The 26,711-nt window shown below is 38.3% G+C and overlaps 1 protein-coding gene across 15 annotated transcripts in view; it reads right to left on the bottom strand.

Moving 5' to 3' along the window:
• Positions 1 to 26,711, bottom strand: part of EML5 (EMAP like 5) — a 104,462-nt gene that overhangs the window by 26,488 nt on the left and 51,263 nt on the right. For 9 of the 15 annotated variants that reach the window (XM_036429318.2, XM_036429351.2, XM_036429357.2 and 6 more), the window contains 8 exons: positions 14,939 to 15,091; positions 13,658 to 13,789; positions 11,885 to 11,973; positions 9,475 to 9,651; positions 6,400 to 6,601; positions 5,587 to 5,713; positions 2,614 to 2,628; positions 1,626 to 1,634 (listed from right to left, as the gene is read on the bottom strand). In XM_036429318.2, coding sequence (XP_036285211.1) covers positions 1,626 to 1,634; positions 2,614 to 2,628; positions 5,587 to 5,713; positions 6,400 to 6,601; positions 9,475 to 9,651; positions 11,885 to 11,973; positions 13,658 to 13,789; positions 14,939 to 15,091 — 904 coding nt within the window. Of the gene's footprint in view, positions 1 to 1,625; positions 1,635 to 2,613; positions 2,629 to 5,586; positions 5,714 to 6,399; positions 6,602 to 9,474; positions 9,652 to 11,880; positions 11,974 to 13,657; positions 13,790 to 14,938; positions 15,092 to 20,070; positions 20,225 to 26,711 lie in introns of those variants that run through there. The other 6 variants (XR_006740233.1, XM_036429336.2, XR_004986540.2 and 3 more) reach the window with 6 other exon arrangements.

Raw genomic sequence — 26,711 nt, 5'->3', positions numbered from 1 at the left:
TGGCAAACAGAAATCACGCCTGAGTTCCAATCTGTGCTCTTACCTGCCACTCCAAGCCTACCTTCACTCCCTCTTACAGTCCCTAGCATGGCCGTGGCATCCCATCAGTCCGGCAGGACACGTTATAATGCAAAGCACATAAATCATACCACACTCTATAAAAGGTGACGCTGTTACTACTGCCTCCAACTCCTTCTCTCCTCTTCTCCTCACTGTTTACTAAAGTCTAACCAACTTCACTGCACAGCAGCTCTCCAAAATCTAGCTCCCTCTTCTCGGTTTCCACTGCTAGTTCAGGGCGATTCGTAATGTCCCATCAGGTGTATAGAGTTCACATTTGATTCATTTAAATGTAGAGGCTCTTTCCTAAAATTCTTTTTAAAATAAAATTTTAAAACTCCTCATCATTTAGTTTTAACTGATAGAATCATTATTCAAAGGTTTAATAACCTGAACACTGAATCTAAATTAATCATGCATCAACTCCACCCTCCAAATTTTAAGCTAATATTCATTTAAAAAATGTTTTTATTGATTTAGAGAGAAAGGAAGAGGCAGGTTTAGAGAGATAGAAATAGTGATCCACTGCCTCCTGCATGTCCCCTATTGGGGATTGAGCCAACAGCCAGGCATGTGCCCTGACTGGGAATCAAACCTGTGACCTCTTGGTTCATGGTTTGACACTCAACCACTGAGCCACTTCCGCTGGGCTAATTTTTACAACAAAATCAGGAAATGATACAAATTAACTTTCCTCTGAAAAATTCCAATATTTATAAATAAGTCCATAAAAATAAAGGCATAATAACATTTGTATTATCAAAATTGATCCTAAAAAGTAAATGAAGTGTTATGTCTTGAACACTTATTATAATAAAAGCATAATATGCTAATTAGACCAGAAAGCCATGGCAGGCAGGGGCTGAGGCAGAGGCAGCCACCAAGGGCCGCTGCCTGTGGCAGGGGCCGAGCTCCTTGCACAAATTTTGTGCATCAGGCCTCTAGTGTGATATAAAAGAGTGTGCATTTTCATGGTCAACAGCTGATGTAGAAGTGGCATAAAAATTAAATGTACTTACAAAACTATATAAAGAGCCTTTCAAATTATCACAACAATTTTTATTTCAAACCTTTTCCATATAATTTAAAAATATATGTAAATAGTAAATATAACTGAAATGTATAATGTTTAACTCAAAATATTTGTGCTAGGATCATTTCAATAAAGGACAACTGCCTTGGTTGGCTCTGCGTCCAAGTCATTTTGTTGAACTTGATTTGATGTTATCATTTGATAGCTGTAATTTTTATTTATATAATCCCATGTAACACGTAAGTATACTTTAAACTCTGTAAAAACAATTCATATAAGATACATTATCGCTTAAAATTACACAGCTGGTAAAATTATACTAGTTAAATGGATAATGTTTCAGAGAAGTAGTTAATGTGTAAATCCAATTATTAAGATGCTGTTCATTTCAGAAATACTCATTTCAAAGGAAAAAATATAAACTGATTAGAAGTAAAGAACACCAAGTAACATAGCTCATTAATGGGAAACATAAAAGAAGATAAAAATACAAAATTAGGCCTCATAAGACATAGCAAAGAAAGAAGATTACCTGGAACCTCTTTTCAGCAGCAGATAAAAAGGGGAAAAGATTACAACACAGATTTAATTTACAACACTACTAAAATACTTCCTGTAATAAAATATTTTTTTTACAACTTTAATGAAGATAAGCTATACTGTATATTTTAAAGGCCTGTTTTTATTTATTACTGCATATTAGAAAAGACTTAAGTTACTCCATTAATGGCATGGAAATAAGAAAGGTGAAGGAGAAAAATAAATGAGAATTCAACATTTTCTGTTATAAATTTTAAAACTTGCAAAAAAACCCCAGATAATTCCTGTTGTCTGCAAATTAAGGAGCACCCAATATTTGAATTTCTATGCAATTTCATTTAAAAAAATCCTTTTTCCATCCTTATCTTCCAGCATTTTCCTAATGCTACCTTTAAAAAAAAAACTTCTAAAGTAGCCTTTAGCACAAATGGTTCTGCTTCAGAAACGGTTTGGAGACATTTTCATCTCAGTACAAGTAGCTACAGAAGTGCCCCAGAGTCCTTGCACATGATTTTATCAAACATTCAAATACATTCACTGTCCTATGTTAATGTTTTTTTAAAATTCATGCAGAGAGAGAAAAATAAAAATAAAATAAAATTCATGGAGACATTAAATATGCATGAAATGACCTTTATAGGTTTATAAACTGAAACTTTTTCCACTGATAAAAATGTATGGCTAACATTGTTTTTATCAGTCTGTGAAACTTAAGGGAAAATGGAAACTATCTTGAGTAGGAGTCTATGAAAAGTCATTTAAAACCGATGATAATAATCAAGACTCGCATAACAACACCCACATACTGTATTTATAAAATGCAACAGTTTTGTAGGATTTGTCCTGTTTCATTTTCTGATTCTTTCCCGACAAATGTAGTTCTATGTTTTATAGGGGAAAAATATACCTTAAGTAACTATAAAGACCAAAACAGAAGAGTCAATTTTTGAGTAAAATATTTTCTATAATAAAATACTGACCTTACTATCCCTTGCCTTCAAAAGGAGCAAAAGGAAAAAAGGAGGAGACATATGAAAACTGATCATGAATAAAATGTACCAGTTTTGTAAGCAGAGAAAAGACAAATATCAAACATTTCACTGATAATAAATTACTTAAATACATAAGATTTGTTTCAAAAATAGTTAGATCAAAAGAATAACAAAATTATTCAAGTCATTTAGGTAAAATACCCCACAAAGTATCAGGCAATTATAGCAGTTATCAAATTGTCACCAGCAACATTTTCCTTTTAAGTGAATAAGCTATTTGACAAGCATTTGTTTTAACTGTCAAGTGTCTTATTTCACATTTGACAACATGCATTTTATTTAAAATATGAAAATAATTATACACACTATTTTCTCTCCTCACAAATATATTCAAAGTTGGTAAAAAAAAAAATTTCTTCATTTTATTTCCTTGGATTCTTTTATTTCATGAAAATGAAGACTCCTAACTATGAATCACATTACCGGCTTCTTCTGCCTCAACATTTTCAGAAGAATTTAGTAGAGCTGGATTATGATTTGACAACAAGGTGTGATATAATTTCAAAATAATTTTTAAAACATTAGCTGTAAAAAATGCAAGCTAACAGCAAAGATTATAATCATGACTGTCAAATACTCTCCATGAGCACTAAGGTATTCTCACCTGTCAGAACTTGGGTCACTTCAGCAATGAGGAAGAAAATTAAAGTGTTTTACCATAAAAGATGGCCTACATATTAAAATTAGGTCACACTTTCTGACATACTAAATTTATCTGATAAATATTTTTATTTAAAAGACTTAAGAAAATGTCAAGTTCCTTTTCCCTTATGAAACACTTTTCATGCTTCATGACCTGGGTGATATACTTTCCTTTAAATAATATTAAGCACTATATTGCAAATATTCTAATTAGGAACACCCACATTTGCATATGTAAATGTACTGCTTTAATTAATGTATAAGTAGTGTTCATTAATATTTAATTTCATAGAGTGTTTCAGTATTAACCAAGGTACTCCTCAGATTACTTTGCATTTCACTCCATGGGAGGGATGTCATTGGTAAAGACCTACTATCTAAATTCTTTCATTTAAACCATAAATTAGAAGTCATTTTACCTCTGAGGAAACTGCGGCTCAGAGGGGATGAACAATTTTACAAGGTTCATATTTATCATTTACACAACTGGTAAATGATAAAATGAGTATTTTAACCCATTGTCTGAATTCAAACCCCATGCCGTTTGCCTCCTACCCAGCTGCTTCAACCTTAAATCCTGTGCAAGTATTCAGATTAGGGTTTGGCCAGCTTTTTTGAAACATATCTGTAACTTCATACTTTGTCTCTTTATACGTGATGACAATGCTGATAACTAGCCATTAGGTGACTCCTCACTGCTACCCTGTTTCCCCAAAAATAAGACAGTGTCTTATATTTTAATTTTTTCTCCCAAAGTTGCGCTAGGTCTCATTTTCAGGGGATGTCTTATCTTTCCATGCGCTAGGTCTTATTTTCGGAGGATGTCTTATTTTCGGGGAAACACGGTATTAACTGAGGTATACCATCATCAACAGGGGCACGTGGAACAGCTGTGGAGCCATCACCACAACATTCCACCCAGAACCTCCTGGGAACTTTGGGTGAATGTTCTAGTTCTGCCCTCTTCTCCATTACCATCATGTATCCACCCTTCTGACATCATCCTTTCCCCTGTTCTTAAACCCTTAGGTGTAAACGCCATTCCTTCTGCCAGTGCTTTCTTCTGATATAATTCCTACGAGCTGAGTTCCAATGCTCTTCAGCACTAGCCTCACCAACTATACGTTCACTTGACTTCCACACATTCTGTTCATTGTGAATGCATTCCCTGACTTTAACTCCCCCGTCAAATACTCTTACTAACTTCATTTTTTAAAAATATATATTTTATTGATTTTTTACAGAGAGGAAGGGAGAGAGATAGAGAGCTAGAAATATCGATAAGAGAGGAACATCGACCAGCTGCCTCCTGCACACCCCCTTCTGGGGATGTGCCCGCAACCAATGTACATGCCCTTGACCGGGATCAAACCCAAGACCTCTCAGTCCACAGGCTGACGCTCTATCCACTGAGCACATGCCCTTGACCGGAATCGAACCCGGGACCTTTCAGTCCGCAGGCCGACGCTCTATCCACTGAGCCAAACCGGTTTCGGCTGCTCTTACTAATTTCTCATAATGAAGCTTTTTTCCCTTGCCGCAGCTTCTACAGAAGAGGTCACCGCTGTTTTCACCTCCCACTTCTTCTCTGTTCCTCACTGCTATTTCTGGACAATGTTTCCGTTATCATTTCTTAAAACCTCTTTGCTTCTGCAATCCATGCGGTTCACTGATCCATACCTCTTTATTGTTTCCTAACTCCCCTAATCATCAGGTTCACAATTTCTCTTTTGATCTGACACCTAGATTAGAGACTTTATTAAAAAGTTATCTCCTCATAAAATTATTGTGCACACGTCCTTAATTTTAGTTTGCTGGTTCGAGACAAAGACCAGTAATTCCCTTTAACTCCCCTTTTTGAAAGATTTCTGAAAAATCTACCCTTGATTAAAGGCACATGGTTCAGAGGGCCTTTTCAAAATTTAATGTCTCTGCTCATGTGTTTCCTGAAAAGTACATAGTACTAGGTTCCATTTTTATTATCTCCTCAACCCATAACACACATTTATAAAAGTTAGCAAATAACATTCTTCAACTATATAGACTTTATATATAGCATCATCCCTTAAACCGATTTCTAAAAGTGTCACCACCAAAAAGTCTATAAGGAAAAATACAGTTTCCTAAGAGGTATTGGGGACTGTATAATAAGAGTACCACTGTTATTTTATTTTTGCAAAAATACATTCAGTTAAAGAATAAATTCAATTATTAACAGCAGTATCGTTTTCTTCATCTAGTTTTAAACTTGACTGTTACCTCTCATCCATTGAAGGTTCTTTTTGTTGCAAATGAGGCTTGATTCCAAACATTGGGCGAATATTTGTTGATAAGGCTCTTATGGTGTAACTGATTTCATTCTCCCTTGTAACATCACTGTCGTAGCCTACCATTAGATACAAGAATTATTCATTAACTGATTACTGAAGAGGCCAAGTATGTGATCTTATTATTTGGATACAAAAATGTTCAACAATATGAAGTTAGTTAAAGTATATTATTACAACCAAATTATAAAATAATATATAGCCAGTAAAAGTGATGTAGAAGAATATTTAATGATATATAACAATGTTTCAAAGTATTACTAAGTGATAATAGCAGGCTACAAAAAATCAATAGATACCATTTTTGTTAAAAACATACTATGTATACAAATCCTTATTACTAGATCCCAAAATATTAACAGAAGTTGTCTCTGAGTGGTTAAATTATGGATGCTCTGTGTTTATTATTTACTGTACAAGGTATTTTCTAACTTTTCTATCATGACCTGGTATTACCGGTATATGTGGAATTATTTTAAAACATGAAGTTAGATACTATAAATCTTTAAACAGTACTTATTTAAGTATGATTATTGTACATTTGTAGATAAAGAATATGTAAGTCATCAATACATGACAGCCTGTTCTTCTTGAGTCACATACCATTTTTGGTATCAAGTAGACCCAATAGACTAACCTCACAATTATTCAAACATCAGTATTACGTGTTTCAGCATCTGCAGTTTAAACCAGCTGTACTATTTCTCCTATGTTTTAGTTAAAATAAGACTGTAAATCAACACACCCCCATCTTCTTCCGAGCCTGTATCAGATTCTTCACTGTCACAAGGCCTTTTTTCTCGAGAGCCCTCCACTTCGTTTGTCCACACCATTAAGGACATATCCGCGCCGCCCAAGGTCACCAGCATGCTGTCATCACAAGTCCAGCGCACATTTGTGACCTGTGTGCTATGAGCCACATACCTCTTAAACTTTCCACATTTTCCCTAAAAATAAAAAATAAAAGCCAAAAAGTCATTCTGAGAAATTCCATTACTTGAAATCTTTCAGTTACAATTTTGAATTTCTTAATATATGACTAGGAAATTAGTCATTATAAATACAACGTATACAAATTAGAAAATACTGAGGGTAGGGTACACCTAGTAGTTCCACACCTTGCTAGTACTGGGGACAGAGCTTTTTTAGAAATCAACTTAGTACTGTGCATTAAAAGCATAAATATGTTCTGATCTTTCATTTACCAACCCCGCTTCTAGAGACTATGCTAAAAAATGTGGCGAGTGCAACATTTACCAAGGCGTTTACTTTTAGCAGTGAAAAACTTTAAATACCTTAAATGTTTCTAAGAGGAATACTATAGTGTATACATATCTATAAAAACAACGGCTATGAGACATATTGTTGAAAATAGAAACAATGATTTAGAAATCAGAATATATTGTAAATATCTATGTACAGGATGGCCATCTTAACAAAAGTAATTATCAAGCATTTTGGTATAAACCCATATAAATATATTTTATCTTCATTCATTCATTGTCTGTAAGCACCATACATGGGAATGTATTTTTCTTTTAAATATTAAGAAAAATACTAGTTCTAGGGATGGCAATTTTAAATCTTAAACAGTAGCAGTTACAGAAGTACACTTCAGAGTAATCCTATCTAATAAAAGAGTAATATGCAAATTGATCATCACTCCAACACACAAGATGGCTGCCTCCATGTGGACACAAGATGGCCTCCACAAAATGGCCAGCAGAGGAGGGCAGTTGGGAGGGACCAGGCCTGTAGAGGAGGGAAGTTGGGGGCAACCGGGCCTATAGGGAAGGGCAGTTGGGGGGACCCAGACCTTCAGGGGAGAGCAGTTGGGGGGACCAGGTCTGTAGGGGAGGGGAGTTAGGGGTGACCAGGCCTGCAGGGGAGGGCAGTTGGGGGGACCAGGTCTGTAGGGGAGGGGAGTTAGGGGTGACCAGGCCTACAGGGGAGGTCAATTAGGGACAATCAGGCTGGCAGGGATCAGTTAGGCATCAATCAGGCTGGCAGGAGAGTGGTTAAGGGGTGATCAAGCTGCAGGTAGAAGTGGTTAGGGGCAATCAGAAAGGTAGGCAGACGAGCAGTTGGAAGCCAGCAATCTTGGATTGTGAGAGGGATGTCGAACTGCCCCACTGGGATCGGGCCTTAACGGGCAGTCGGACATCCCTCAAGGGTTCTCAGATTGGAGAGGGTGCAGGCTGGGCTGTGGAACACCTCCGTTCCCCCATGCACCAATTTAGTGCACTGGGCCTCTAGTGTATCATAAGCAGGTTTCAGATGGACATCTTTTCAAGGATTTAATGTAAGAAATGTTTTAACTATACAAAACATAATGCCAGCTAAATCAGTAAACCTTCTGGAAATGAAAGTTAGCTGAAATAAAAGGAGGATCTGTCAACAAAACACTGCAAGGGTAGTTTGCCTAAGATTTTGTGGTTCTTGCTGCAATAGGTGAAGAAAGAATCCTACAACAATATCGCAGGACCTCTTCCTAGGCATCTATACCACCTAAAATGCTGGAAGTGAAGTTTCTGACTAATAATGTTTTATTGGAACATATTCTTATCCTATATAATAAAAGCCTAATATGCTAAGTGTTCAGTCATCCATTCAACCAATCAAAGCATAATATGCTAATGATATGCTAAGGCTGCTCAACTGCTTGCTATGTGCACTGACCACAGGTAGCAGATGCTCCAACCAATAGGTTAGCTTGCTACTGAGGTCCAGCTGATCAGGTTTGAGTGAGACAGGCTGGTCACACCCTGGAGCCCTCCCACAGTCCTTCCCCAGCTGGCCAACCTCCCAGGTCTCTCCTTGGCTCTAATCTGGCCTGCACCCTCTTGCAATCCAGGACCCCTCGGAGGATGTCAGAGAGCTGGATCCTGCAAACCAAGCCGAGGGACCCCACTGGTGCACAAATTCGTGCACCAGGCCTCTAGTCAACTATAAAGTTTTACCACTTAAGTGCATAAAGTAGATACAATACTTTCTTGGGCACCTGAAATTATATATCTGTATTTGTGACCATTAAAAATAAATGCATCTAGACTTGATACATGCATTTTACTTTTGTAATGTTTCCCAGTAGTCTGAATAGAGGAAAGCAATAAGAGAATTGAGTCATCACTAGCATAGACATGTAGTACAGTACTCCAAAGAATTTATACAGTTTGGTTTTAGCAAAATAACATCATTCATCATATTAAATCAATGCTGTTTATTTTAATTTTGTAGATATCCATAGTATTTTTATTTAATTAATCAAAACATTAAATTTTAAAGGTATAAATATAAACTTGTTATTTACTGCTAATTGTATATATCAATATTTAATCAAAAGAATACTAGAATTACTTAAGTTAATATTAGGGTAAAAGGGATATTTCCTTTAGAAGGAATATTTACATTACTCAATGTTGAAAAATACTGTAGAACATAATATATAACTTAAGAAAAGGAATCACAAATTGTAATACTTCTAGATAAAGCCATAAAGGTGATGTTAAGACCAGGGAACATAAGGCAGTTACAACTGGCTGCTTATATTTCCCTCCCATTTTCTCCTTCCTTTCCTCTTTCCTTCCTTTCTTTCTTCTGCTTCCTTCTTCCCTCCTTCCCTCAAAAGAAAAAGAAAAAAAAAGAAAAGAATAGGGAACGTAATTCTGAACCTTTCATATTAACAACTTATATTACCTATGTAATATTGCTATTTCACTGTTGTAATGAAATAGTATTTCACAACTATGACATGCTATGAAAGGACATTACATTAATGTTATAATAGTAATCATTAGGACAGTTGAGGAAAAACACATACTTTAGCAGGATATCTAAATAACTTCACAAATCCCAAATCATCCCCAGTGGCTAGAACCATTTTGTCATGGGTGAGGCAAGAGGCAGTTACATCTGTGACTTCTCCAATTACTGGCCAAATTCCCTCACAGCACAAACCAAGCACACTTGTCCATGATGCCCAACCAATTTTTTCTACCTAAAAAGGAAAAAAAAATGTTGTAAGTTTGAAAAATCTAAACCTAAAAGTTAATAACTAAATATGATTATTTTTCTTTATAATTGTATGCCATAAGTAAAATAAAATATGTAATAAAAATTATTAGTTGTCTTGGTTTTGTAGCCTCCCAAACTCTCTAGTTCCTGCAGAAAATATTTTTTTAAATTTATCTTTATTGTTGAAAGTATTACAGATATCCATTTTTCCCAATTGACCCCTTCTAGCCTGTTCCCACCCCCGTCTTCACCACCTTATTATCTGTGTGCATGGGTTATGCATATATGCATGTAAGTTCTTTGGTTAATCTCCCCTCCCCCTCCACCTTCACTTTGAGATTCATCAGTCTTTCCATATTTCTGTCTCTGGATCTATTTTATTCATCAGTTTATTTAGTTCTTTCAATTCCACATGGGTGAGGTCATGTGATACTTGTCTTTCTCTGACTGGCTTATTTCGCTTAGCATGATATGCTCCAGGAACCTCCATGCTGTCTGCATAATATTCCATGGGTAAACATACCACAGCTTCTTTATCCACTCATCTACTAAAATTTCAACATGACATTATTAAAGATGTACTCATAGATACACTGTGTGTTCTAGTGATGAGCATACAGTGATAAGGAGTAAGCTGATTTCTGTTCTTTAAATAATCAAGAAAGTTATTCTTACCTTTCACATCTAAATTTCTACTAATCTCTATCTATCTATAAAAATAAAAAGAGGCAATCTGCAAATTAGCCAGGACACCGTAACAGAAACAACCAGCTCAGGAGGAGGCTGTGCAGCAGGGCGGAGTAGGGCAGAGTAGGGCCCGCAGAGAGCGGGGAGCAGTCCCGCCTCTGCGTGTGAGCTTCAGAGGAAACACCTTTTCTGACCACTCATTGGCAAAGCTCCCTGTACACCACTCAGTGTTCTTATAACTTGCATAATATTAATAAGAATCCAAGAAGGTGATCTAGGGTTTTTCCACCTCACTACCGGAGGAAAAAATGAAGGTCTGCTGCTGGAGGGGCTAAGAAATGTCCTATCCTGCCCTAGCCGGTTTGGCTCAGTGGATAGATCCTTGGCCTGCCAACCGCAGGGCCCAGGTTTGATTCTGGTCAAGGGCATGTACCGGGGCCCAGGTCAGGGTTTATGTAGGAGGCAACCAATCGAAGTGTCCCTCGCACATTGATGTTTCTCTCTGTCTTTCCCTCTCTCTTCCACGCTCTCTAAAAATCAATGGAAAAATATCCTCAGGTGAGGATAAAAAATAGGAAAGAAAGAAAAGAAAGAAAAGAAAGAAAAGAAAGAAAAGGAAGGAAGGAAGGAAGGAAGGAAGGAAGGAAGGAAGGAAGGAAGGAAGGAAGGACTGTCATATCCTATGGAAGAGACACCTTGAAAAATGCCTAAAGAACATTGTCATTTTTTCATGGTGAAGGGTCTGGAGTCCGTGTTGATGAAAACACCTTGGTGACTGCTGCAGCCAGCAGTGCAGCAGCAGCGGGGTGATGGAGGCAGCACCTTCCCCCGATCAGCCTGGTCGCAGCCTGCAGAGGGGGGCCAGATTGTGGCATGGGGAGTGGGCCTAAGCCATTAGTAGGACATCCCCTGAGGGCTCTCGGATTGCAAAGGGTGCAGGTTGGGCTGAGGGACACTCCCCCACCCCATGCATGAATTTCGTGCACCAGGCCCCTAGTACATTATAAGCATGTTTTCCAATTAATCACTGTTGGAAATTATGAACTTTTATTTACAGTCCCTTCCATATTAAGCCACTTTCATGTTACATTTGTTTAATCTCTCTTCCTTGGCCATGTCATGTCAAAAACTTTTGCTTCTGTTGTCAGGCATAAAACCGAACACTTTGTTTTCCTTTCTTTAAGCAGGAATTTTCCAATAAGCATTTTAAGCATATGGGTTTGAAAGGATTCAGCCCCCAGGCAGTACTCTCATATGGGATGTCATGTCATCTACTTCCTATGGCATGCTTCCTGTGCTTTGAGGAAGTCATTGGAGCATAGCTGGATGTACAAGATGCTTCTTTCTTACTACAGCATCTCTTCCTTTACCCATCAATGTGGTCTGACCCCATAAAATAAACTCAGAAAAAGAATATCCATCATTTGAATAACCTGAGAACAGGCTTCACGTGTAACTAAAAGAGAGTGGGCATCAGCTCTGTAACCATGTTTAGACGTATCGACTTACAAATTCTCCTGTCTTCCTACCTCCATCCTGGGGATGGTTTGTCTTTTCCCTCGGGGAGCTTCAAAGAATAACTGTTCTTTAGCACCAGTGTTAACCTGTAAGAGCTTTCCTTAAGAAGAAGGCAAAAATATATATACATACATAGTCATATATTTATAATTTTATAATCTCAAAATAGAGACCATTACTAACATAGCATGAACACTTGATATTATAAAGAAAAGTTTAATAAAATTCACTTTTACTATATAAAAATATGAACCTTATATGTTAAAAGGAAGAATACTAGTAGATAAAAAAAATTATAAAAGTTTACGAAAACAAATAATTTAGAGATGTAAACTAAAACAAGAAATATAATTTTTCACCTAACCATGCCAAAAATTAAGCCAGATTTAACAATTCCAGTGGGTGTGAAACCTGATTTTGGGCACATAATCTGATACTATTGTTCTAGAAGGAAGTTGGACATTTGAATAAAATTTTCAAAAGTGAAAAAATTACATATACAAATATAAAATACAAATACATATACATTTAGTATTATGTTTAACTTTTATGGGAAAAATTAAGCTTAAACACAAAAGCCATTTTCACTTGCAGTCAATATATATTAAGAGCATTTGATTTTATTACTTTCTATATAATTAAGTGATTAAGTTCATAAGTGGTTTCATTTTTGGGAGTGTCTACACATAAAAACTATTTCTGTTATCGTGTATTAAAAAAAAAAAAAAACCCACCTGGAAACTAATTTTGGAACTTTTAAAATTTTGTTCAATAGTACTTGAAAAAAGCTGATTTACAATTCCAGATTTATTGAGGTGAATACATGAAACAAAATTCCTTAAAAATGGCCCTGGCCAGATAGGTCAGTTGGTTAGAAAGTAATCTAGATACATCTAGTTACAGGTTCAATCTCCGGTCAGGGCATGTACAAGAAGCAATCAATGAATGCAAAAATAAGCAGAACAACAAAATCAATGTCTCTCTTTCTCTCTCCCTTCCTCATTCTCTCTAAAATCAATTTTTAAAAATCCTTAAAAATAGAGCATTTAAAATATTTAGCATTTATCCAAACTTATTAAACGCTGTCACATGCCATGCATTCTGCTAACACACAAAGATGTTAATTAAATTGTTTATGTTATACAATTATGACTATTATTTTTAGGGGATGTAATTATATCAAACAATGGGGAAATCACTTTAAAATTCTCACTAACAGCCGAGACCGATTTGGCTCAATGGATAGAGCGTCGGCTTGGGGACTGAAAGGTCCTAGGTTCGATTCCGGTCAAGGGCATGTACCTTGGTTGCAGGCATATCCCCAGTAGTGGGTGTGCAAGAGGCAGCTGGTCAATGACACTCTCTCATCGATGTTTCTAGCTCTCTATCTCTCTCCCTTCCTCTCTGTACAAAATCAATAAAATATATTTAAAAAAAAAATTCTCACTAACATACCTGTTTTCCAAATTTTCAGTTGCTATTTACGTCAGTTTTTTTTTTTTTTTACAAAAACCAAGACAAATGATTAATATTATTTTGGATAATACTTAAATTACCTTACAAATTAAAAAGTTTACACTTACTAGGAGAAATACTGAAAAGTCTAAACTCATGGTATTCATCTTTAGATGTGAAATAAAGCAATGGAAAAATAATTTTGAGAACTATATTTTCTTTTCACAATGCTTTTGAACTTATCTGTTGAATCACTTTTTGTTTCTCTAAACTAGCAATACTAAATCAAATAAAACTTCTATAAAATAATAAGTTATTTAAATTCTTACCTCTAATGTCCCAGTCAATATGGGTGATATAACTTGTAGCGCCTTTGCATATTCCCACTCTTTTACTGCTCATTACATTGTATATATCCACAAAGCTGTCATGGGATGCTACTGCAAGATATTTTCCAGAACCTGTAATTGTAAAACTAGAGTTAATTGTGTTAATATTTTCTTGGAGAAACTCAGTTGTTTTGTAAGTTATAACAAACTATATGTGTCAAATGGTATTAGGTGACATATATTTTTTTAAAAATATATTTTATTGATTTCCTACAGAGAGGAAGGGAGAGAGATAGAGAGCTAGAAACGTCAATGAGAAACATCGACCAGTTGCCTTTTGCACACCCCCCACCGGGGATGCGCCCTCAACCAAGGTACATGCCCTTAACCGGAATCGAACCCGGGACCTTTCAGTCCACAGGCCGACGCTCTACCACTGAGCCAAACCGGTTTCGGCCATATTTTAAAAATATATTCTAATTAACAATGAAGTAAGTTTTGTAGTGTAGTAGTTAAGTGGAAAGCAAATGTCAAAAATTATATGTAATATAATTTTGGTACACTAAGCATTCAACCAAAACAAATACAGAAACAAACAAAACAAAAAAATGCAACCTTATAAATTTAAGAAAAAAATAGAAGTAAACCAACATAGGTAAATTTTGCCTTAACATTACTAATTCCTACATTACAGTAGGTTTTCTTATCAATCGTACATAGAAATTGACGAAACAAAAATATAATTCCAAAAGCATTGATATTAAAGTGAATATAGTCCCTCCAATCCTTTTATGTTACAAATGAAGAAACTGAAACTCATAGCAGTACCTAGGCTCAAGTCACACAGAAAATTTAGTGACTGGTTTGGCACTAAAGGTATTTTGCCACTGATCTTATATTGGGCTTTTACTTCTCACCATACTGTCTCTTCTAGTAAAAAAAATAAAAAATAAAAATAAAAAAGTGAAATTCTTAGATAAAATAACAGTTAATAGTCCTGGCCATTGTGGCTCAATTGCTTGAGCGTGGTCCCATGCACCAAGAGGTAACTGGCTCAATTCCCAGTCAGGCACATGCTGGAGTTGTGGGCTCAATCCCCAATAAGGAGCATGTAGGAGGCAGTCAATCGATATTTCTCTTTCTCCCTATCCCTTCCTCTCTCTCTAAGAAATTAATAAAAGCATTATTTTAACATAACAGCTAATAAAAACCATGCATTGATTTATTTGTGCATTGCCAGACCCAAATTAATAGTCAAATGTGATTTCAATGGAATCTTACCTGGAGAGAATCGGATATCTGAAATAATATCTTTCCTGTGGTGAAAAGATACAAGATCCTCGAGAGTATCTGCATTTGCCATTAAGAAACTTCCATCACAGAGACCTACAGCTAAAGCTTTACCATCAGGAGAAAAACAGCAGCATCGTCCACCTGAAAGAGGAAGATAGCATATGTCAGGTGACTTCCTATTATTTAAAAAAGTATGTAAAGAGCCTTTAATTTAAAAGAGGATTCCTATACTTATTACAGCTTCAAATCAACATTGAAAGGAATCAAGAGATCCAGGTAATAAAGTCTTCTATGAAAATCAATAGTATGGAATTTTAAGCAATAATTAATACAGATCATTCATTCCCCCTTCTGAAAGTAACAAAATCAAGTGCTGAGACTCACCTTAAAAAAAATTAAATTGTTGAACAAGAGTGAGAATTTTTTACTAATATAAAAAGCCAATGACATATGTGGAAATTTTTTTTGGTTACCTTTATAGTTTCTATCCAATAAGTCAAAAATGAAGATATAAAGCCATCTTTATAAAAATGCTTTCAAATTATAAAAAATCTGAAAATAAGCATTTATTAGTTTAAGCTAGGAATATCTATCTATACATGTTTCAAAACCACACATGAAGAAATAATAATGTTAATATTATTTTATTTTTTCGAAAATAAGAGTTAGTGCTGCATTGGCAGCCACATAAAAATGAGCTTTCCCAATAGGAGGGGAAGCAGCAGGCACATTAAAATCCCAAAGACTTGGTACCTTGTGCAAAATTTGGAAAGGAAGGGGTTGGGGTACAGTGGTTATAGAATGGAAAGTTACAGAATGAATTAGGATCAAGTAGTTATTTAATTATGAAGCATATAATAAAGAAATCTAGGCCATGGTTTTTGAGATTTAAGAGTCAAGAGATGATGACATGGAGCAGAGTGGCAGGAAAAAGAGGTGATTAAAAATGGCAGGATTTGGGTATTTTGAAGATAGAGCTGGCAAGACTTGGATGATGGACTAAGAGGAAAAGACCAAAGTTAAGGAAGGCTATGTTTTTGTTTGAATGGTGAGTCCATTTACTGAGGTGGGGAAAAATTAGGAAAGGTAGAAATTTTGGTTTTTACCCAATAAGTTAAGGATGCCTATGAACAACTCAAGTGAAGGCATGACAGAGCCAGTTCTTCTCTGGAGCTCCAGGGAGAAGAGGCTGAGAGATAAATATAGGAAGCAGTATCATACATATAGCAGCTACAGCCAAGAAACTGGATACCAATTTATTAATTTACTAGAGGCCTGGTGCATGAAATTAGTTCACAAGTAGTATCATACAGATAGCAGCTACAGCCAAGAAACTGGATACCAACTGATTTACTAGAGGCCTGGTGCATGAAATTTGTGCACTTGAAGGGGGTTCTCATCAGCCATTGGGGGATATCTGACTGACAGCTTAGGCCTGTTCCCCATGGAGCAATTGGACATCCTCAGCACTGGCATGGAGGCAGGAGAGGTTCCCGCTACCACTGCTGTGCTAGCCAGCCATGAGCCCAGCTCAGGGCTTCTGTGGGAATGCAATGACCACCAGGGGGCAGTTCCTACATTGAGAGTCTACCCCATGGTGGTTATTGTGCGTCATAGCGACCAGTCATTCTGCTGTTTGGTCGACTTGCATATTAGCCTTTTATTATATTGGATTGCCACTCAGCTCCAAATCCATCCCTTTTCCCTGGTATGTGATACTGGAGCTAGACCGTACACATGTGTCAAACACAAGGCCCGAGGGCCAAATCCGTCCCGCCAGGCCTTGCAATGTGGCCCGCACCGCACTGTTATCACTGCACTCCGCTGCGTTTCCATCACAATGACAGTTTATGATTGTTCAGTAAACCATTCGGCCCGCGATTTAGGCTGGATTTTAGATTTTGGCCCCTTCTCTGATTGAGTTCGACACCCCTACTGTAGACAGTTTTCCTTTGCTAGCTGCCTTGATTTTGGCCAATAGGAGGTGATGAAGGGACCTGTTTTAAGGCAAAAGCAGAAGGAACTTTTCTGGGGTGTTTATGGGGGAGTTTCTCTGACACCAGAGTAGATCAGCCCTCTGGCAAGTTTCTTTTTCACTGGCAGGTTATAGATCCTGTAACACCTACACCCTCTCCAAAAAGATTTGAATCTCAGCCTGGGGAAAGGGAAAGGGTCCATCCTGACTTCATTCCTTGTCTTGTCCACTTGCCTTGTGGGTGGTAGCTGCTTTTTGCAGTTGTTACTTCTATACACCTTAAGAATCCTTTTTTTTTCCCCCAAACCATTTTTTTTAGTTAACACTTCATATTAAATTTTCCCTGTTCAAATTCCTGGGGTATCAGTCAAGAAACTGTTTCCTGTTTCTTGACTGATATAGAATTGGTACTGAGGTGGTCATAGGAGGCAGACCATTAAAGAGAGGACTGCTCTTCTGGTCATGTCTTTGCATTTGAGCACAGTGTTAAATCTTTGCCAGTGAGTCGACAAGTGAATCTAAAAACCAAAAAAATTAAAAAAAAATTTGATGACCAATATTAACTGTTGAATATAATAGAATCAGAGGTATGGAAGGGGAGTAAACTGACGATTCTCGGGGAAAAGGGGAGATGGGGATGTGGGAAGAGACTGAACATAAACTGTGCACCTATGGATGAGGACAATGATGGGTGGTGAAAGGGCAGAGGGTGGGAAGGGAACCTGGTGGAGGGGAGCAACGGGGGGGGGGGGGAGAGGAACATTTGTAATAATATGAACAATAAAGACTAAAAAAAAAAATCTTTGCCAGTGAGAATTGGGATGCTTAGTAATACAAGGTATGCACTGGCATAACAGTTAGTTAAGTTATATTCTGCGATTGATTATGACACATATCTCCTGAAATAAGTGCCCCAGGAGACCAAAAGGCCATTGTCCTTGACCGTTACAAAAAGAGCGATGACCACAAAGACTGTGTTGTGCAACTGAGTGCATGGACATTGATAGAAAGAAGTAGTAAGCTCAGGTCTCAAAATTCTCAGCACGGGTTATGGTCTGAATCAAGAGAGAGCTTCCAGGCAAATCTTTAAAAAAAAAAATCTCTTATGGAGCTGATATTGCTGAAAATTACACACAAAACTTAATTGTATTGGTTTAGAATTTACAACCTAAAATCAAAGTCTCACCAAGTTTCTTATGTGAAAGTTAGGGCATTGATTGGGAAGAAAGGAAATGCTGAAAATTGGAATGTAATCATCGGGTTGAAATCTGACAAAACCGAAAATTCTGAACATACATTCTGAGCCTCACTGGCCAGTGCAAAGAGACTGCCTGCTCTTCTGTCTACGAGAAGAGTGACTTCCGGAGGCAGAAGCCTTGGCAAGGAGACGCTTAGCATCTGAAGAACCATCACAGCTACTCGTTCCTCTGCTGTCACTAGTCCCCCAGCTTGGATCTCATCCCAGCATGCTCTAGGGCAGAGGTTGGAAAACCGTTTGATAAAGGACCAGATACCAAATATTTTCACTTTTGTGGGTCATATAGTCTCTGTCACAACTACTCCGCTCTGTATTGCAGTGCAAAAGTAGACGTAGATAATGCATAAAGGAATGGGCATGATTTTGCTTCAATAACATTTATTTACAAAATCACGGGCTAGGTTTCATCCATGGGCTAACACACCTGATATAGAGGAAGAACTCCCAAAAGCTTAGGAAGGTAAGAATGTTAATATAGATTTTTTCATATGCAACCTGCACACCCACCCATGACCTACACCCTCCAAAACAGTCTAGAAAACAGCCCCTTCACGAAGGCATTGAGAAATACGTTAAGAGAGGGCAGCATCTGCATCTGTGATGAGCTCAGTGACTATTCTGCGTGGGTCAGGAAGGGGAGGTGTCCCCGTTGACATGGGCTCCCTGTCTCAACCAGCGTAACCTGGAGAAGCAGAGGCAAGAAGTATCACATCCAATGCATATGGCATGTATTCCTTTTAGCAAAAAGGCAGTAGGGATGTAGTGGTCATCAGAATGTGGTGGCCTGTGGGGGTTTCTGTTGGTGGCTAATTTATCTCCAGAAACGAAACCGATGAGGAGACTACTAGATTAGTGATTGATTATATAACAGAAAAAAACCCATACCGGGTGACTAAAAAACCTGACTCAAATCACCACTTAAATACCACCATGGAGAGTTGCAGATCCTCAACCCCTTTTCAGACCCGAGCCCATTTATACTCAGAGCCCCTTAGTTAAAGGGGAGGCCAGGCCCCTTCAGGAAAAACTCAGCAGCATGGCCATGGTATATAAAGTATGTTTTCTTCCAAGCATCTGCAGCCACTTATGAGGATGACTGTGACTGAGAAAAAAAATCCAAGCTTTCAGGAATTACCAGACACAAGCTCTGAACTGACATTAATTCCTGAGACTACAAAGGACTGCTGTTGTACACCAGCAAAAGTGGGCCTATGGTTAAGGTGACCAGACGTCCCAATTTTTAATCGTGACTTTTTAAAAACACCGCAGGACGCGGGACAAATTGTTAAAAATCGGGACTGTCCCACCAAAAGAGGGACCTCTGGCCACCTTACCTATCGTGAGCACGTGGCAGGAGAAGATTGAGTCCAGTTTTGAATCAGTGCACTCAGGTGGTCTGTGGACCTCACCCAGTTCCTGGATTGGAATAGATATACTTGGCAACCGGGAGGGTCCTCTACCCTGACTCTGTGGCCATGGGGTGAGGTCATCACAACAGGAAGAACTAAGTGAAAACTCTGTAAATTCCCCTCTCTAGCCAAGACAATAAACCAAAGCAAAACTGCAAGCCTGACCACTGCAAACATCGGTGACACCATCTCCAACCTGCCACAGCAAGAGTGAGAATACCTGCCGCGTCATCATGAAGACTTGCCTGCTTGGTCTGGGCTCAAGGCAGGTGGATGTTAAGATTACAACTATGGATAATACGTTCATTCAATAGTGACTCTAACTGAAGTTACTCTTCCAGATGCATTCTTCTAGATCTTTCCTAGAGCAAATTAGCACAGCCCCTAGCATTCTGCATGCAGCCATCGCCCTGGTTAGTGCTTTTTTTTCTCCGTATCCATTTGTAAGGACAACCACAAGCGGTTTGCTTTTACCTGGCTGGTCTCTATGTACACCTTCAAAGCCTTGCCTCAGGGCTATTTCAACTCTCCTGTTCTTTGCCACAATACAGTCCACAGAGATCCTGATCGTCTCGACATTCCACAAAACATCTCAACGGTCCACTACATTGATGACATTATGTTGAATGGATCTGGGGAGCAGGAAGCAACAAGTACTTTAGATGCCTTAGTTAAGACATAAGCAAATCAGGAGCATGGCAGAGAATCCCCCCAAAATTCAGGGACCTGCCACCTCAGTGAGGTTTCTGGGGACCCAATGATCAGGGCTATGTCAAGATATTCTTTCCACGGTGGAAGTCAAGTGGCTGCACCCCACATCACCTACCACAAACAAAAGGAGCAAGTCATCTTGCTTGGTAGGCCTTTTTGGTAGCAACATCAACCACATCCGAATGAGCTGTTTCTACCTATCTTTCAAGTCACCGATAAGGCTTCCAGCGTCCTGGGGACCAGGCACTGGGCCTTATAACTCAGCAGATCCTGTGATGCTCAATGGGTCTGTGGTGAACAGAGGTGCTGCACGGAGCCTCTGGAAGGCCACTAAGGAGAATCACATTGCGGAGCTCAGATATGAGAGAAAGTCCATGCCTTCCTTTACAGATAACTATTTTCCTTTTGAGCAGCTGCTCCCGGTTTGCTATAGAACTGGTTAGAGAGTAAAGGCCTAACTATGGGATATAGGTGACTGTGTGTCCAGAGACTTCCTATCACGACCTGAACAACCTAACCACAACTGGGTGTGCACAGCAGCAATCCATCAGGCGGAAATGGCGTATAAAATACCAGGCTTGGCCAGACCTGGAAGTTACAAGTAATTGCATGAACAGGTGCATCAGAATCCTTCAACAATAATTTTCACTGCAATGCCTCCTCTCTCTCTGTCTATACCTCTGGTCTCATAGGTAATCCTTCTGATCAGTTGGCTGAGGAAGAAAACAAAATTAGCCAGGTTTACAGATGCTGCTACACAGTATGTTCATACCCATCTGAAAGCATTGCAACCCATGCAGGGGTGACCCTGAAGGACTCTGCCTGGACAGCTTCTGTCCTGGGTGGATTTTCTCTAAGCAGAGATCCTGCCATTCAGCCCTGGCCTGTGCCCTCCAGAAAGCTCTCCCCCTGTGAGCACACGCACTGTCCCACCGAGGCCTGCAGCCTCCAGCGAGCTTGCTCACCACTGGAAGACGGTGTTCTGATGGCGGTCACACCTTTTGCAAACTAGGTCTGAATCTTCACCAAGTTCCTTCCTCATTCCCTCTCCGCAGCTAACTAGGGCTAGTGCCTGCCTTCTTTTGTGGCTGTCTTTATAGCTTTTTTTCAGTAGCTAACAACATTTTACTAATCAACTGTTCTTTTTATTAAATTTTCCCAGTTCAAATGACTAGCATGGTCTGTGTTCTGACTGAACAATGACTGGTAAAATACCTGAAGTGGGAGTGTACACATGGGAAACGGAAGGCCAGGAGAGAACCCCAGAAGCAGTCTCTGCATGTAGAGAGCGGGAAGAAGAGGCAGGACCATCAGAGGAAAGAAAGAAGGCAGTCAAGTAGAAGGGGAAGCCTGAGTCCAGAGAGGAAAGCATTTCAAAAGAGAAGGAATAACAATCCATCACATCAAAATGGAACTGTCGGTGATTAAGATGAGGACTGAGAGCTGACCAAGAGGTTGGCAGCAGGCTCAGTGGACCAACAGAGAGAAAAGCCTAACGGCAGCAGTTTGTGAAGGGAACATCAGCCACCGTGCTCGGAGGAGCTCTGCCACAACGGAGAGCGGTGGTGCGTCCAGGCAATACAGATGCACATTTTCCTCAACCCTGTTCAGCTGGTTGGGGGCAGAACAGAGCAGGTGGAAAGCTGAGTTTAAGTAAATATTAATATAACAAGGATCCTTAAAAACTGAAAACAAAAACTCCCCAGGGATCAAAAATAAAAAGGGGGGAAAAAACGAAAGCAATAGAATAAGGTCACATACTCCTGAGGGTAGAAGAGACTAGTCTTGCCTCAGGGCCTCCTGAGTAAAACTGGAATTTTTGAGGAACTATCTATTCACTAGAGGTCCTGTGCACGAAATTCATACGCTTGGGGGGGAAGGCGGTGTCCCTCAGCCTGGCCTGTGCCCTCTCACAGTCTGGGAGCCTCCTCGGGGGATGTCCAACTGACAGCCAAGGGGAGTGGGCCTAAGCCATCAGACATTCTTATTGCTGTTGAGGAGGTGGGAGAGGCACCCACCACAGCTGCTGTGCTCGCCAGCCATGAGTCCAACTTCTGGCTGAGAGGCCCACCCACTATGGGAACACACTGACCACCAGGGGACAGCTCCTGCGTTGAGTGTCTGCCCTCTGGTGGTCAATGTGCATCATAGCGACCTGTCCTTCCCTCATTTGGTAGATCTGCCTTTTATTACATAGGATTGTATTCATATAATACTGTTTTTCAAATTTGATGTTAATTTTAAGTTCCAAAATACCAGTAGTGAAAATGTAATGCCATTATTTCCAAATTTAAAAATATTCTGCTATCTGAATATTAGCATCTTGAGACATCTAGAGTTATATACTACATTAAGTTTTTTTAATTCAACATGGGTTATATAAAGTATGCTTCTTTATCAGGTGTACCGGTTAATAATGTGGATTTTGTGATAAAAGAAAACACAATAATTTCAAGAGAAACATCGAAAGTGCTTTATTCAAAGTAATGTCCATTGCTAGCTACACATTCCCCCTACTTTTCAGGTAATTTGTGGGTACTGTCACAATAGAACTTTTCTTATTTTGAGGCAAACCATTCAGAGACCCAATTTTCCACTTCTCAGTACATTTTGAAGTGCTGCTCAGAAAGTGCATGTGCCATTGACTGGAACAAGTGGTAATCTGAAGTAGCAAGGTCTGGTGAATACCGCGGGTGGGTTAATACTTTCCAGGCAAGATCTTTTAACGTGTCTTTAACTGGCTTTGAAGTGTGTGATGGTGCGTGATTATGAAGCAGAATTACTTTGCTGTGTCTTATGGTCCATTCTTGGTCATTTAATGATCAAAGCGTGGTTCAAATTGGTTATTTGTTGTATTGATCAGTATTAACAGTTTCATCTGGTTTTAGAATCTCATAATACACCACACCTTCCACATCCCACCAAATGCAGAGCATTGTCTTCTTTCTGAATTGATTTGGCCTTGCAGTCGATGTTGATGCTTGATCTGGATCAACCCATGATTTTCTGCGTTTGGGATTCTCAAAATAAATCCACTTTTCATCGCCAGTCACAATTCGATGAAAAAAAAAAGACTTTCCGCCGAAACCGGTTTGGCTCAATGGATAGAGCATCGGCTTGGGGACTGAAAGGTCCTGGGTTCGATTCCAGTCAAGGGCATGTACCTTGGTTACAGGCATATCCCCAGTAGGGGGTGTGCAAGAGGCAGCTGATCGATGACTCTCTCTCATCGATGTTTCTAACTCTTTATCTCTCTCCCTTCCTTTCTGTACAAAATCAATAAAATATATTTAAAAAAAAGACTTTCTTTCGTGCCGTTGAAGCAACATTTTACTGATGACTTTTTGTTTTTCCATTTGTTTTCGTTCAGTTGATGTGACACCCATTTTCCTTCCTTTAAAATCTTTCCAGTTGCTTCTAAATGATCGGAAATTGTTTAATGAGCAACGTTTAATCTTTCTGTAAGTTGTTTTTGAGTTTGATACCCATCTTCATCAAAAATGCTTATAACTGTTGATCTTCAAATTTTTTCAGTTGACCTGGATGTTGTCTTTCACACTGAAATCATCACTTTTAAAGCGTTGAAACCAGAGCTCACAAGTATCTTGAGATGGAGCATGTTCACCATAAGCTTCCCCGAGATTACAATAACTTTCAGCAGCACTTTTCTTCAAAATGAAGCAATGAATTAAAACTCCGTGCTTGAATTTGGCATGAAATTTGACATTTTTAAGCATAAAAATATCTATGATGTTAACACCTTCAGAAAATTTGACATATGACATTTTGAAGCTTGCTGTCTATACAACCAAATAGCATATCAAATCATATATATATATATATATATATATATATATATATATGCACGTATATATCAACATATGTGTAACTATATCTATTGAAAAAAAAATCCACATTATTAACTGGTATACCTGGTAGTTTCTTACTTCTCTCAAGTTTTATAGAGAAAAGTCAACTAAGCAAAGTTTTGGCAGAGAATGATTCTTACTCTAGTCCAGTGACTTTGTAAAGTGGAACACTGGTTTCCTAAGATTGCTATACAAAACTACCACAAACTGGGTGGCTTAAAACAACACAAGTCTATTTTCTCACAAGTCTGCAGGCTAGAACACCCTGTTGGCAGAGCCACGCTTCCTCTGAAAGCTCTAGGAAAGATAATTTTCTTGCCTCTTCCTAGCTTCTGGCGGTTGGTGCCTTTGGCTTACACTTGTAAATGCCTCACACCTCAATTTCTGCCTGACACTGCATCGCGTTCTCCTTGGGTGTCTGTGTCCCTATGCCTTCATGTAGCCCTCTTACAAGGACAGTCACTGGATCTAGAGCCCATGCTAATCCAGTGTCACCTCCTCTTACCCTGACTACGTCTGCAAGACTCTATTTCCAAATGAGGTCACATTCACTGGCACTGGGGCTTGGGATTCCCACATATCTTTTGGGGAACTCAAATTAGACATAGTAATGTCTCAACCCATATTAGACATAGTAATAATGAATTAGAATTTCCTTTCATAAATCACATATCTAAAGACAAACATAGCTTGCTATCAACAAAAGGACTATATGTCTGTAGTCCCTATGGAAAACAAAAGTTATTAAAAAAATATCCTCAAAGCTATCACACAAGAGATCGTGTTATATGAAGTTGAAAGAGGAAATTTAGAACTGGGTTAACTTGATTATTTATGTTGATAAATTTTGTATTTAAATACACTATTTAGTTTCATCGATTTTTACTTTCATAATGTCTCTTTTGATTTGTAAATGCCTTAAGAAATAAAATAAAAATATTTAATTATATAAATTATTTTGTGTCAAAAACATCCTCCAAATACCTGTATTTTCATTTTGCTCCTGAAATGCAATCCCATCTCAAGGAAGAATAGACTTAAAAAAAATGTGTGTGACAGAAAAGAAAAACATAGATGTGTCTACCCTGGCCTAGGTGCTAGAGGAGTTGAAAAATCATACTTGAGAATTCCCAAACAGGGGTGGCTTGTGTCGATCGTAGATTTGAAGCTGTAATATTGACATGCTCTAAGAAATTCCCATCAAAGAAATTAATTGTTAGTAGTTCTGGATGGTAGCACCCCAGGCATGTGGCAGGAGAAAATGCAAAATCTCCAGAAGAACACACCTTCAATTCAGACCTCAGAGGATTCCCATAATCTAAAGAAAGCCAAACAAGCATGAACCTAAAATCCAAATTTTCAAGCACACAAGAAAATGGACTGCCAGGATGGAGTCAGCAGGAAAATAACCTCAAAACAGCAGAAAGAAAACCACAGCGTGGTCAGATCTGCAAGGCTGTCAAATAATTAGATTTTTAAATATATGTTTTTATTGCTTTCAGAGAGAGGAAAGGCGAGGGAGAGAGAAACATCGGTAGGCTGCCTCCTGCATGCCACCAAGTGGGGATCGAGCCCGAAACCTGGGCATGTGTCCTGATCTGAACAACACTGGCTGGACAAACAACTACATTTTATATTTTTTATCTGATTAGATAAGATTAAAGGCTTAAAGAAGAAATATAAAACATTTGAAATAATATTAAAAAAATCTAAGGTAAATATGAAAACACACGAAGTCCTAAAAATGAGAATTATCAGAATTAAATCCAGAATGGGTAGGTCAAACATAAGGTGCTATAAAAAAGTTTTCAGAGCTAGAATACTATTGTGTTTCCCTGAAACTAAGACCTACTTACAGGTTTCTTTCTGAGTGAAATGTAAGACATCCCCCGAAAATAAGGCCTCACCTAGGCTCTGTCTCAGAAACTTTGTGAAACCTAAACTGCAAGAAGTTGTGACTTGGGTGAAGAATTCATGGGAGAAAATCACTGACAGTTGCATTGCAAATGCACTGCGAGCAGGCTACCTTGACAAGAAGTATTCATTTAAAGACAGTGCTATTGCTAAACATGAGAGATTTGGTCCACTGATTCTAAAAGAAATGGAGTCACAAGAAATTCACCAGGAAATTTAGGAATTGGATTGTTATGATGATGTTCCAGAAGATGATGACATGATTGTCATTGAATAAATGAGTAAATTCTTGATACTGTAGGATTCACAGTTTGTCTGGTTAGTGTTGACAACTACCATACTACTGTACCGTATACAGGTAATAAATTTCCTTTATTTTCATTTAACAATAAATGTGTACCATATTCTTCTTCATGGAAAAATAAGACAACCCCTGAAAATAAGACCTAGCGCATCTTTGGGAGCAAAAATTAATATAAGACACTGTCTTATTTTCAGGGAAACAGGGTAGTAAAGATCTTAAGAAAATTTCCAGAACACTACACGGAGAGACAGAAAGAAAATATAAAATTAGCCAAGACATAAAATAATAGGGTAGAAGTAAAAAATAAAAAGTCTATTAAAA

The sequence above is a fragment of the Pipistrellus kuhlii genome, unplaced genomic scaffold (genome assembly GCF_014108245.1).
Source record: "Pipistrellus kuhlii isolate mPipKuh1 unplaced genomic scaffold, mPipKuh1.p scaffold_m20_p_1, whole genome shotgun sequence".
NCBI classification, from domain to species: Eukaryota; Metazoa; Chordata; class Mammalia; order Chiroptera; family Vespertilionidae; genus Pipistrellus; species Pipistrellus kuhlii.
Note: the sequence above shows the minus strand (reverse complement) of the source record. Positions and strands in the feature narration are given on the sequence as shown.